General features: G+C 42.2%; 1 protein-coding gene across 7 annotated transcripts in view; it reads right to left on the reverse strand.

Annotated features, from left to right (window-relative positions):
* gramd4a (GRAM domain containing 4a) overlaps positions 1–14122 on the reverse strand; it is a 53334-nt gene extending 39212 nt beyond the window's left edge. For 2 of the 7 annotated variants that reach the window (XM_076875478.1, XM_076875477.1), the window contains exons 1-2: positions 9278–9386; positions 2837–3050 (exon numbers count right to left, since the gene is read on the reverse strand). In XM_076875478.1, coding sequence (XP_076731593.1) covers positions 2837–3050; positions 9278–9366 — 303 coding nt within the window. In that variant the 5' untranslated portion in view covers positions 9367–9386. Of the gene's footprint in view, positions 1–2836; positions 3051–9277; positions 9400–11903; positions 12402–13715; positions 13875–13969 lie in introns of those variants that run through there. The other 5 variants (XM_012919835.5, XM_023152206.3, XM_076875476.1 and 2 more) reach the window with 5 other exon arrangements.

A 14122-nucleotide genomic window follows, 5' to 3' on the forward strand; every position in this document is an offset into this window, starting at 1 on the left:
AAAATGTCTCAGGTATCTGAGGTGTTGCTTGAAAAGTCACTTTAAAATCCAATAAAACTGATTAAAAATATACATCTTAGAAGGTATACTAAGAAAAGACACGGCTTGCCACAGCAACATCTTAAAGGGTGCTCACAGCTCCTCATACATGACAAATTTAAACCCACTCAGTTGTATTCTGCAGTGTTTACAAAGTATATAAATCAGGTTTGGCTACTGTTGACTTTTCAAAAGGATGACTGTAACCCAGAGCTCAACTCTTTTGGATTTTTCTGCCATTACAAAACTGATCTTTGGACCTTAATATGAAAAACAGAGAGAAATAAGAGTCTTGAGTTTAAATCCTGATGGTATCATTACAGGCTCAAGTACTCATGTCTAGTGAGTATATGCTTTGGCATTGAATGGCAGGTTCGAAGCTGTTCAGCGCTAACAGCTGGTCAAGTATTTTAAATGCATGACAATATGTAAAACTTAAAAGGAACAAATGCATCTAATTAAAATGCACACATGCAGCTGGAGGAAATGGAGACATTTTAATATATTGATGTCTACAAATGGAGATCCAATCAGCTGACACTTAGCTGCTCGGATGGTCCCGCGTTTTCTCCAGGACACATTTGCCCTCTTTGTCAAACCTGCTCCTTCTATTTTGTCCTAAAACTACCCACAAAACTCATTTTTCTTCATTGGCCTCTGACACCGAGTTGCACACTGTGTCTCCTGTGCCTTTTTCAACTACAACTGTACACTTTTAGCACCTGCTAGCATGTACTTTACTTATTTCAAATCTATTCACTTGTTTATTTTATCCACTGTGCCTTTTTTCAGCACTTTGGTCATTTAATGTGCTTAATAAATACATTTATAATTTGATTTTTACATTATTCCTATTGGGTACTTTTAGTATTTTAAGTCAGTACAATTGATTCAATTTGTAGAGCTCGTTTTAATTCATGGGGTGACTTGTTATAGTCAGTCCTTTTTAGGTGATTAATGCTCCGCATGGCTGGCGGCAGAAGCAATGCTTCATTAGTTTGGTTATTTCTTTATAACCACAATATCCTGCTTCAGAATGAGAGAAAATGTGCTACGTAATGGCAGGAATACATAATTCAGGTCTAGTTTTTCACATTTGAATATTAACATTACATTTTGGTCATTGCCTTGGGTGAAAGAGACCATTACAATAGATAATGGCTACACTGAAAGTCCAACATTTGCGGTGATCAAGCTGCCTGATCCAGCAGGTAAAGTGAGGCCGGTGAGGTCGCACGCGCTCGTCTGTTCAATGACTGAGCGCCATCTGCCCAATGACATCCTGCCTATTTAATATGGATGACACAAGCTAGTTTGTCAAGAAGTATCGGTGTATATATTCAGCAACCCAAGGGCACGCTCTTTTTAAACAGATGAGGCAATGAAATTAGGTTTCCACTTAGGCCATATGACCCAATCCTGAAGGGCAAAAAGCACACATCAGTTGTGCCACCAGGGTGGGCTCCAGTGTGACAATAAGGACCTCTTAAGGGTACTGTGGACTAAAGGTGAGATATCCACCATGCCGTTTAGGCTATAAGATACACAAGGGAATGTGGGAGAAAGTGCATGCCTCATGTGTGCATCCCAGCAGGGATGAGAGCAAGCTTGGTCTATTTTAGGGCTTCAGAGTGTGAGTCATCAGTGTTGTAATGTGGGTGATGCCTTCTCAGTGGGCTGGAATGCACACAGGCAAACACCAGAGACAGAAAAATTATATCCTAGCACAGGTGCACATGTGAAAACAAACACATGAAAATACAGACACGTTGCACATGCCTATAAAGTATGCTCAAAAGGGAATTCACGGCTAGATCACTCATTTGATTTGTGCAAGTTTGTGCAGGAAAACTCAAAGAAAGGCCTCATGAGCAACAGTTACCTAAACTCTCTCTCTGAACAGAGACACAGAAGAAGACAGAAAAAAAAAAAACAAACAATGAAAGGGGACAGAGATCTCCTGAGCATTTATTCAGGAAATGATACGATCAAGTGACTAATCTGGTGCATTTAATTATCTATCAGTGTGCACGGCAATGACGACAATGCCGTTTTTAGTCACCACTGAGGGCAGAAGAAAGCTTCAGATTTCAGAACAGCATCCAGCGTGGGGGGAAGAAATATCAGAAAACATGGTGTTTTTTTTTTATTTTGTCACAAAGTTTAGTCTTCTTACAGTTTCCTCTGGATCTTGTCCATGCCCTCCCCTCTAGACATCTTGGAGTCCAATCTTCTGAGGCCAACTTCCTGTCCTCTCGCCTCCTCCATCACTTTCCCCGCTTAAATCTTTTCTCTCCCACCATTTTTCATTCTCTACTTCTCACAAATGCTTCCAGTATTTAGGCTCTTGACTCATGCTGATGGCTATCTATATCTTATGTCCACTATTAGAAAAACCTCACTGCCGCCATCTCCTCCATTTTTCTTTTCATGATGAGCCCTCCCTTTTTCATTCCTCTTCACATAAGCAGAAAGAAGGGGACTTTTAAAAAGAGCAACATGGTTTTGTTTTTCAGCTGCAGCGCTCCTTAAACTGGAGAAGAAATTCAAACCAGCATGATAAAGGTAAAGCAAAATCCCCTGCTTGTCTCCCCCCTTTTTTCTGTTGAGGAAACACCAACTTCAGTGATTTAGCATCACACCCTTTTTAGAAGGACTAATGGATGAGTCACAAAACAACCCCAAAAAACAAAAAAAAAACAAAACCCTAAATCCTCCCATGTGTGTTTACCTTTCCATCACAGGACAAAAAAACCAAACAAACACAAAAGAAGAAAACAAAATGATGAGCACTCACGGGTTCTCGCAGGACGTCCTCTGTGTCACGCAGAGCTGCTCTCGGCTTCAGCTGCATGTCGTCGCTACATTCGTTGTCGGAGGCAGGTGGCGACTCGGCCAGATCCGGGAATTCGTCTCTCGTCCTGGGGCCTCGGAAGCGGATCTTGTCCAGGCGCTTTAGCATGGTCAACACCGCACACCTGGGCTTTACCTTAACATGGCGGACGGCAACCCTGCGGGCGCAAAATACACGGGCTGCTGAACAGGCAGTAAAGGACGAGTCATTAACACTGAGAGGAAAACAATGTCTTTACTCCCCTGTTGTTTACAAAACTCACAGACCCACTGCAGTTCATGTAAACATGTTTTTCTTCATCGTTATATACAGATTATTGTTTACAGAATAGTTTGGTTTATATTTTACTGAATTAATTTGATGCACATACAGAGGAAGGGATTCAATTATTAGTTAAAAAATATTCACTGATTGTAACATAAAACCTTAATCTTAAATCTAAGAAATGTAACGTGTCACGCTTCTCTTCCTGTAAGGCGGTGCTTGATCCATTTTCTCACATACCAACACATACTACAGTCTTGGACTGCATGTTCAGGCTCCAAATTTGCCAGTGTTTGGATTTTCCTCCTCTTTTTAGTCTACACAGGAATATGGGGCCACCGTATCCTGTCACTCCTCCAGCAAACAGCAGATTTAATTCACATCAATAGCTGGAAAGGTGGTGCTGGTCGAGAGGGACTGTGGGAGGCTGTTAAAGGCTTAATGGTTGCGTTTTCGTGTCAAGGGTTGACATTTAATGAAGACTGGGGGCTGTTTGAGTCATCATCCACTGCAGTAAACTTGACCCTTATGAAAGTAACGAAATACAGACAGGATTTACAAAGTCATCTACCAGCAATGTGCGAAACAGGTCATGATAGTTTAACAGGAACCAGCTTCAAAGCACAACAGGTGCTAAACTGTTTCTGGCAAACACATCACAGTGCTGTCAAGGCTGCTGTTTCACATCAATAGTGCCATCCAGAAGTATGTGATCAGGACTCATGGTTTCTAAACTGGTCCGTGTATGAAATGACTAATAGACAGAAAATAGAAATATTAATAAAAATATAAAATGTTGTGTTATTGTAGTGTTTTGATCTCAATTAGCAAAACCAACACATTTCTTTCAGCTTTATGTTGTTTCTAGCTTCCTGTTCCTTTATGGCGCGTGACAGAGAAGCGCTAACTAAAGGTGATTTGACCAACTGTAGCGAGCACAGTCCGGCAGATCGCGAATTCTTGAGACCAGTGCCGACACAGGCGTTTAATGAGTGCACGAATATAAATGTCACTGAAAAGAAAGAATCGTGGGTTGATTTTTATTAGTTTTCCAGCAATGCATTTCACAATCTAACTGGCAACTTCAGATGAACACGTTACTTGGCTACATGTGCTGCAATATTATCAACTGACTGTTATCCTGGCCAGGCTCTAGCTGTGACTCACTGCAACTATCACGCACTCAGTGTTTCTTCCAGAAAAGGCTGTTTGGCCTGCTGGCTGCGAACAAGGATCTAGCCTACCGCAGCCTAACAAGTGAATGTAAGGGACAGATATCAAAACGAATGGTAAACAGTTAAAAATGGTGCAAAGATTGTCCAAGTCCAAAATTATACTATCCCAAACTTTTAGCCCACTGTAGCTCCGCATTGTTAACTAGTGTAAGCAACAGCATGTGTCTACTTTAAATCCTAACAGGACAACAGAAACATGACAACACTATGGATGGGTACCACACTCTGTACTATCAACGAGTTATGTTGGTACTAACGAGTACTGATTCACACTAAAATAATCAGTACACCTACTCAAAAACAAAATATGTCAAAAGCTGAAGAGTGTACTGTATCAGATCGGCTGAAAGCTAAATTAGGACCTGCAGCTAACTTTAGCACATATGTAGCTGACTTATAAAAAAATGAAACCTATGGATGATGATGACACGTTTAGTGAGACACATGGAGACATGTGGGCAATCCTGGCTCAAGAGTTGGCAGTTTGTCTTATAATCAGAAGGTTGCCGGTTCGAGCCCCGGCTCCGACAGTCTTGGTCGTTGTGTCCTTGGGCAAGACACTTCACCTGTTGCCTACTCGTGGTGGTCAGAGGGCCCGGTGGCGCCGGTGTCCGGCAGCCTCGCCTCTGTCAGTGCGCCCCAGGGCGGCTGTGGCTACAATGTAGCTTGCCATCACCAGTGTGTGAATGTGTGTGTGACTGGATATGTAAAGCGCTTTGGGGTCCTTAGGGACTAGTAAAGCGCTATACAAATACAGGCCATTTACCATTTACCTCAACAGCTTCAATTACTCCTGTAATCAAGTAGACAGCTGGATCAACTGTCCTTTAACAAACAGGGGTTTTTTTATGGCTACACTAACATTTCTTATCAGCACGGTAAACAACCTTATGATTGCCTACAACCCAGTCAGACCTCTCAGGTCATCAGGTTCAGATCTTTAACTATACCCAGAATCATATCCAAGTTTGCTGAAGGTGCTTTCAGTTAATGTGGTCCTGTTCTCTGGAACAACCAACCTGCTCACTCGAGATCAATTACATCTGTGTTTACATTCAAAAACAGACTCAAAACCACACAGGCCTACAATTAATAAGTTTTGCTGTTTTGTTTTATTCCGTTTTGCTGTTTTCACTGCCTTAAAGCAACGTAAACCTACGCAGTTTTTTCATTTTCTATGTTAAGCACATTTAGTTTTCATCTAATGAAATCTGTTATATAAATAAAACTGTTATTGTTACGAGATAATGAAAGGTCTGAAAGTATGTAACCACAACCACTAACAGTCTAACATTAACATTGTGGCGTGCACAAACTGTGTCAGTTAACATCAAAGACACGATCAGACAGCTTCATTCTGTCGCTCTCACCCAAAGCTTTTAGTGCACCTGCTCTGCAACGTCTCAATATGCTCAGCTCTTCACCTGCATCTTATCAATATTAATTAAGTAAACTGATATATTTGGATTTATTGATTATTATATTACATTTTAGTTGTTCTTTTTGGCAGACACCTGAAGCTAAGCTATCGTTATCATATTAGAGCTAGAAAAAAAAAAAAAAAAAAAAAAAAACACTGGTGCATCCCTAAGGAAAGCCTCTTAAAAATAAATATTTAAAAAGAAAAAAAAATCCCTTATTGTCGGTGGAAACCACGATCAGTTTTTGCAGCTGAGCACAGACCCCAGAATATACAATAAACATGGCTGTGATGGGTAGTAGTCGTTCTGGATTTAATCCTCCCGAGACCTAATCAGCTTGACCGAATGCCTGCCATACAACAACACGACGCAGAGTTTATCTGACTGGACTCCTGTCAAGACTTTGCTTTGTGAATGGCTGGACAGCCGTCAAGCTTTCTACCATACTGACTTGTTGTCAGACTCAGGACTAGTCCAACTTTCTTTTCTAAGAGCTCAGGAGTGGCAGCCTTAGCTACCAACCTGCTTTTCTTATTAACTGCCCATTTGTTTGTTATGCCTAAAGATTGAATCACTTCTTTCTTATTGCAAATACTGTAAAAACTCTTATTTCATCAATCCTCAGCAGCCGATCCCTGCACAAGCAACAAATTGATCAGACCTGCCATTATGAAGAACATTCAAAGGCCTTTAAACAGCGTGTTAGGAATTATAATTTGCTACAGTGGGTAACTCCTCTGAGCCCGCATAAAGGGGACTCGTTTGAAGCTCATTAGATTGAAGCACAAACTTCATAAAAGTCTAAACACTTCAGTGGAGAGCCGCACTAACAGACTAGACTACACATCACTCCTCGTGTCTAAGAGGAAATAAGACAAGGCAAAGACGTAATCAAACAAATGACAATTAGACTGGCACTGAGGCAGCAAGTCTAGCGGTGAATTAAAGACAAGAAACAGGCCACATGGGCACATGTGAGTGGAAATTACAAACGTGACTGGTGGGTTTATCCCCGCGCCCCTCCAAGGGGTGAATGGAAACCTGCTGAGTGGCAGGTTAATAAACACTTCCCTCCACTTGCCTAGACACCTGTCACGCTAGAATCTGTTCTCGCAGTAACCACCCGAATCCACTCACAGCATGCTCGGTGGATCAGCTCAGACGGTCCCTATAGTCAGCTCAACCAGGCTGTTGATTACCTATAATACAACACAATCAATAAATAAATAAATCAATAGTGGCTGCTGGAAAAGAAAATAGAGGCACATTTGGATACAACCCCAGAAACTGACATTTTCAGTCAGAAAAATGTCAGCGAATGACGCAGCATTGAGTCTCAAGGCAAGCTCCTATTCAAGCGCACATTGCGTGTTCCCATGCTATTCTTTGCCTCCTTTCACCGGAGTGTTCTTCAGGCTACCTCCTGTTTACTTATTTCCTTTTTAAAAGGTTCTCTTTCTCTGGTCCAGGAGCAGCCTCAACCACAGCAGCTTAAATAGGAGGATGAAAAGATGAAAAGAGAGGACAGAAGGAGGAGGAGGAAGAAGTGGAGGAGGAGGAGGAAGGGGCTTTAGCTCAAGGTCTGATCGCTGCGACTGTTACTGTGGGTATACACACAAACAGCCCTCATGAGTCATTTGCTCAGCTATGTACAAACACAAAGACACCTCGGCCCACCTTTACCTAATCATAAGTCACCGTGAACACACCAGCCAGGGGAGAGAGCCTGCTGCTGACATAAAACCAAACAACAGAGCAGCAGAGAGATGCACAAACACACATATGCACATAAAACAAAATTACAATGGCTGAAATGGTTTATTATTGTATGCCTTAGTTAAAGGTGAGGAGCTTTACAAGCCTGGTGTATTAAGGCCTAATACACTGTGTGTGTGTATACATGTCTGTGTCTTCTTGGGATATCGCCTGCTAATGACCTTAATAGCCTGAAGTTACTCGTGGTCATGTGGGTCACGCTCGCTACAACAGCCAGACATGGTCATGCTTTTGCAGGCAGTCTTATGCCCTTTAGTCGACTTACTCAAGAGTTATTTCTGCAACTTGTGGTTTCCCATGGAGGTGAAACTAAAACTAAAACTGACATTTTACACATCTCAAAAGCACTCAGTTAAGTTTTATTTATATAGCACCAAATCACAATGACAACAGGAGCCTCCAGGGGCTTAATACTGTAAGGTAAAGACCTTACAATAATACAGAGAAAACCCCAATAACCAGACAACCCCCTAGCAAGCACTTGGCGACAGTGGGAAAGACAAACTCCCCTTTAAACAGGAAGAAACCTCCACCAGAATCAAGCTTAGGGAGGGGCAGCCATCTGCGACCAATTGGGGGTTAGGGGAAGGAGGCGAGAGCAGAGGCCTCCTGCTTACGATAGCCGGAAAACTCCGACAATCCATCAAGCGGTGCAGCTTCGTAGCTTAGCAAAGTCGTACCAAAACATTTGACAGATTTTCGAGCGCCGTGTACATAAAATCATTTCGAGGTCAGTAAACACAACCAGAATTCCTACATAAGGCACACGGGATTATAAGGGGCCCTGTCGATTTTCAGAAAAATCAAAGGATTGATTTTAAATGTGCCGTATTTTCCAAAAAACACGGTAATAACGACGGCCCGCTAGCATGCGCTACCAAAAAATGTGCTTTGTTGTGTATCTGAGGGACGAAAGCTAAACCAGTTCCACACCACTGAAGTTGCAGCATTTTTACAAACCAATTCTGGTTCATCTGTTTCATTCAACGATCCGCTTTCGCCCTTCTCATTCTCCGTCGCCGCCATGAGCGTATGAAAACAAAGGCACTGCGCATGTGCATTTTACCCATATTCTATCGCGATATTTCATTTTCTTATCGTTCCCCAACATTATACCGGTATTACTGTGAAAGGTATGATATGGCCCAGCCCTAGTGCAAAGTATACACACAGATGTTGAAAAGGGGTGAATGAAGAAGAAACAGTGCATCATGGGAAGCCCTGAGCAGCCTATTGAGCTGTAACTACGGGCGGGTTCAATGTCACCTGATAGAGGTGACCCAGACCTTTGTCTTTAAGACACTCGTGCAGTTTAACTAATTGGTCTATGTCTGGCTTCAATGACAGATAAAGCTGGGTATCATCTGCATAACAATGAATGTGCTATTCCTTTTAATATTAATCAAAACACCAACTTGTGATCAAAACATTCGAGGCACAAGCTGTGAAATATTTTTGTTTCAGTGGATTAAAACTAATAATACTTAGTATTTACTTTAGCCTTAATATTAACCCTCGGAGGGTTAAGGAAGGGTCAGGGCTAAGTGAGCAGTACTAATAGAAATGAATAGAATTATTCACTGTAAACAAAGGAAGTGTTTATTAGTAAACTGCAGATGGCGCTGTTGGATGAAAAGATAAATGATACAATATAGCAATGTAGCCAAATATATTTGTTGTCCACATACCTGGGCAGCCCGCCAAAGTAAAGTCTATGCATGGTGAAACAGCACTGCCTCCCTCTGAAAATTTTACAAACACTCACAGGCCACTTCATTAAATACACCTGTTCAACTGCTTGTTATCCCAAATATCCAATCAGCCAATCATGTGCCAGCAACTAAGTCCACTGAAACCTGCAGACACGTAACTTAAAGTTACGCCAGAAATTATGCTGACAAGAATCTGCCACAGACAGATCTGGCGAAGCACTCAAAAGCACATTTCTAGTAGCTGCTGCTACACAAAGTGTCGTCAAGACCGCACTCTGACAAGACGACGCACACACATTCACAAGGTGAAAACCGTAACTTATACACTTTTGCAGTAACAAAATCCCCAATAAAAGTGCAAACTAATCACATTATTGCTCTGGATTATTAACAGCTTCATAGACGTGCTCATAAAATCCTGCAAAGCAACTAGCTGAGGAGCCCTATGAAATCAACATAATGCACTCATCAGGAGGCATAGTAACCTCTTAAGTTAAACATTTGTCTTTGTAGCCATGATAACGCATTATCATGAGAGACACTCATTACATGGTTTTATGTCTAAACATCATGAAATGGTTCTTAGTTTAATTTCAGTCATAACTATATCACTGGTGTCCATCAACCATACATGAAAGGGTGCCCAATAAAGCTTGAGCGCTTACACATGAGGGCCACTGTCTGTATATTTTCTGGGACATTAGCAGTCAGGTCTGATAATAAAGGCTTGCTTAAAAAGAAAACAAAGACCTGCCACAGTGCGGTGTTTCCATTTCGGTGACTGATGCTTTAGAACTAGCTTCCCGTTACAGGTGCCTTCACTGAACGTGGTGTATAAACCCATGTAGGGACATCCTGCTTTCATCGTCATCCTCATCATCATCCGTGGTGCTTAGTTTCTGTAGAAACAAGGCTGAATAAAGCAAGACACTCACCCGTGGAGCTATTCTCAACTTGTATGAGTTTCATAAGACACTCAGAGACAGGGAGGGAGGGACATGACCTTTAAATAACTCATCTACAGGCAACAGCCAGAATGTTCCAATGGGCAGCTGCAACTTTTGTTCACTTTCCTGCATTAATAATCAGGTGAAGGGCGACAGATGGTCAGAAGAGATGAACAGCATCAGGCTGCTGACAAGCAGAATAATAACTAAAACAAACAATGGCACTGTAACAGCGCAGAGATATCGCAAGTTTCCATATCAGCATATAGGCATCACGCCTCTGATTAAAGACAAAATCTATCTCCATACATATCATATCGTCACTGTGAATGCTTCTATTGAGCCCAGCCTTTTCATTTGATGTCAACCCTCGGGAGGGAGCAGGAAGGCAGGAGGAGAGCGCAGATATGATGAACTTTAACAAGACCTATTAGACACGTCCGGCTCTGTTTATAGTTGAAAGCAAAACAAAGGTTTCAAGCACAAGCACAGCCCCCAGCGAACAAATACTGACAGAAGAATAATGGTGGGGACAAGGATACGCCAGCTTTTATCTAACCCACTAATGCAACCCTTTAGGCAAAGTGGGGTTTTTGCTCAACGAAAATAAAAAGGCAGGCTTTTTTCCCCCCCTAACATCATGTCAAGGGTTATTGTTTGGGCAGTGCAGCATCTGAATGCTGCCACTCAGGGTCATGCATGCCGTGTGATGTACCACTGATATGCAAACTCAAACCCAAAAACAAATGACTCATGAGGAAATACTTCTGTTAATATGAATTCCTGCATTATTGAGCGGGGCTGCTGAAGTGAGGTTTACTCAAACAGTCACGATCAGCACATGATGTAACAGCCAACAGCATGGAAATTACACACTCCTTCCTGCCCTCCAGCCCTCTGGCCATGCAGCATCAGCGCTATTATTTCACCTTGCAGTTACATAATCAAGGATATAAACAATAGATTCTTCCTCAACAACTGGTCACTCTCCTCCATAGGATGTTAAAACGTGATTCTGATCAAATAGTAATCACATTTGAACTCTGTATGGCGACAAAAAAACTAAAGCCCTGTACCAACTGGTTTAATCAAAAATCCAGTTTGACAGCACCTTTTAGAGGTCAGAGGTTCCGACTGTAAGTGAACACACCACACGAGCACTTTATCTTTCTGGGGGTGCAACCGAGGTACAAAACATGAAAATATGTAAAATATTACGCTAACATTTGTTTGTTTTTAAGTGCTTTTGAGTGTTTCGGTTGAGACTAGAAGTTGATTTTAAAAATTCACTGTTACACTGGGCCAGGAAATGAGAAGAAGCGTGTTTTTCCTCTCTCTCTCTTTTAAACAGCATCAAAAGCCGTCAGACTCTGGCACAGTTAGGCCAAACTAACTAACACGATACAACAAATGCGTCCGTTATACTTTTATCTGTTAAGGGCGACTAATTTCAAACGGTGGGGGTTGAACTTAGGCCTCGAGTTAGCGGTCTCAGGAAAGATAAAAAGAAAACCAAAATAATCCGCATTTTGGGTGACCCCGAAGAGACGCTGGGACAGCTTGGGTGTCATAAAATAATACCCCTCATTTTTCTCCCTCCCCTCCAGAACGACAGCCATTTATTGTGTTTCACAAATAAAATAAGCGTTTCTTACCCAGCACGTAAATCGTAGCAAAGTTTCATGAACACTGAGATTGCCTTTTAGTCTGCTTTATCCTTCTGTACACCTGCTGCTCAGGACGTCAAATTAGCGCCAGTCTCACGGCGAATGCCGCTCACTCCGTCCATCCATCCCGACGATACATCCGCTAATTTCTGAAAGCCGACTAAATGTCGTCTCCTGCTGAGAGCTGAGCGGTCAGGCAGGCAGACAGTGGGAAAAAAAAACCAGTTGCGTGTCCCCCCTCCTCCCTGGAGAGAGCTTTCCTGACCAGCGCCGTTGGCCCGGAGCTTGCAGATACCGGCGCTGCTCCGATCTGTTGTCGATCTACACAGACTGGCAGAGAGAGCAGGGCCGGGGAAATTTCGTCAGTGTGCGGCGCTTCTTTCTTAAAGGGGCCGCCGCCGCCGGGGGCTGACGCTTCACAGCAAAGCTTCACAAACGGGACGCGAGCGGAAACACCGCGACTTCTCCTTACCACCGCCCTGTGGCTGCCTCTCTCACATCCTGATAAATTATAGAACAGGTGGCTAAACAATGGCCTCCTTATAATGCACTTAATCGCTGTAAATCAACCCGCTACTGCAGCAATATCATCTTTTCTATTGAGTCATATATAGGAAATATCTTCAGTGTTGTTTTTAATATTTTTTAAAAGTTTATTGTTAGTTTCTCCTGTTAAACTTTCTTCAAATCAACACTAGTAACAATATAATATAAATCCTGTTTTGGCCCTATTCCTTTTTGCCCTGCCTGCCAGCTGATACTATACATTTACTGTAATAACCAAAATGACACTAATAGCAATGGATAAATTAACAGAAAAAGGAAACACAGGGACAGGAGGAGCCTATAGATTATTTATATGCTTGGAAAATCTAAATTTTCCGGCACAACATCGCATTCTAATTCTGCTGCCAGACGTGACAGGTTTTAAGGGGTGTAAAAGTCACCAATAACAAAAGCTTCCTCCTTTTTCTTTATAAAAAAAATCACTTAGCTTCTTCAAGCACACTTATAAAGAAATTGCTGGCATATTTACAGACCTGTTTGCCAAGGTCTACCTGATATTTCAAATCTCTATCTGCTCTGCCATGGAATAAACAAACAAACACTGAAACATGGTGGATACTGGATCTAGAAGTTAAAATGAGCTCTCCAGGCTTCTTGGAGTTCTGCTGCTATTTGGTTTTCTCTCTGTCGAGATGATCCCACACTCCTTCAGTAATGCTGGGGAGGCCAGTCCATGAATAGTTTTCCACTGTGTTGTTTTCTATCTAGGTATGCTTTTAATGCAGTGTGGGTCGTTGTGATGCTGGAAAGTGACACTTTCCAAATGGCATTGCATGGTGGATCAAAATCCCATGGTACTTGTGTTCATCAGCGATGATAAGATCGCCAACACAGCTGGCTTAAATGTCAGCACCAAGCCATGACAGAGCCTCCTTTACAAATGACACTCACTGTTGTACCACTCTTCTGACCTCCATATTGATAATGATTTGAACCAAAAATGTCATTTGTCAAACTTTTCTGTTTGTTTCCCTTCTTTAAGAACGGCTTTCGGACGGCTATCCACCGAGACCGTTCTAATAAGGCTTCATTTCTTGGGTTCATGACTTTCGGATACTGTTCATCTATTGTAGATACATTGCTCTGCGTTTGCCCCCTGTGAACCCACAATAAGGCTGATGTCTTAAACGAGTCAATATGTAAAATAAATCTTGAGTACAGCAACTTCAGACACCTTACTTTTGAAAATAGGCACTTTCCATAAATCCTTAAAATACAGTTCAGGATACTAACCTTTGCATAGTCTTTGATGTCAGTCTTTGAGATTCTCCTGGTCTTTTCGAAGTAACAGAATCCCAGAGGGGCCTCTTGTATGAAGTTATCCCACTGTTTGAGCAATTGTGTGATGAAGTGATCTTGAGCTAACAGACCGCTTTGACCGTCCTCTTTCCACTGTTTGAGTTCAAATGAGAAAAAAAGAAGAGAGCTTTGAAAGGAGCGAAGAGTGAAACGGATAGAAACTGAGAGAGAAACAGGAGTTAACTGACCTCTGGCCCCTCAGATAAGACCATAGATTACGGGGAAGTAATCACAAGTGCTTTCAATGGCTGCTGTCAGACTACCAATGAGCCCAGTGAGGATCGCAGTAGCTCTGTCTTCACTAGAGTTCTGCCCTGGTTGGCCTGCAGCTTTGCTTGTGT

The sequence above is a fragment of the Maylandia zebra genome, linkage group LG17, assembly GCF_041146795.1.
Source record: "Maylandia zebra isolate NMK-2024a linkage group LG17, Mzebra_GT3a, whole genome shotgun sequence".
In the NCBI taxonomy this organism is placed as follows: domain Eukaryota; kingdom Metazoa; phylum Chordata; class Actinopteri; order Cichliformes; family Cichlidae; genus Maylandia; species Maylandia zebra.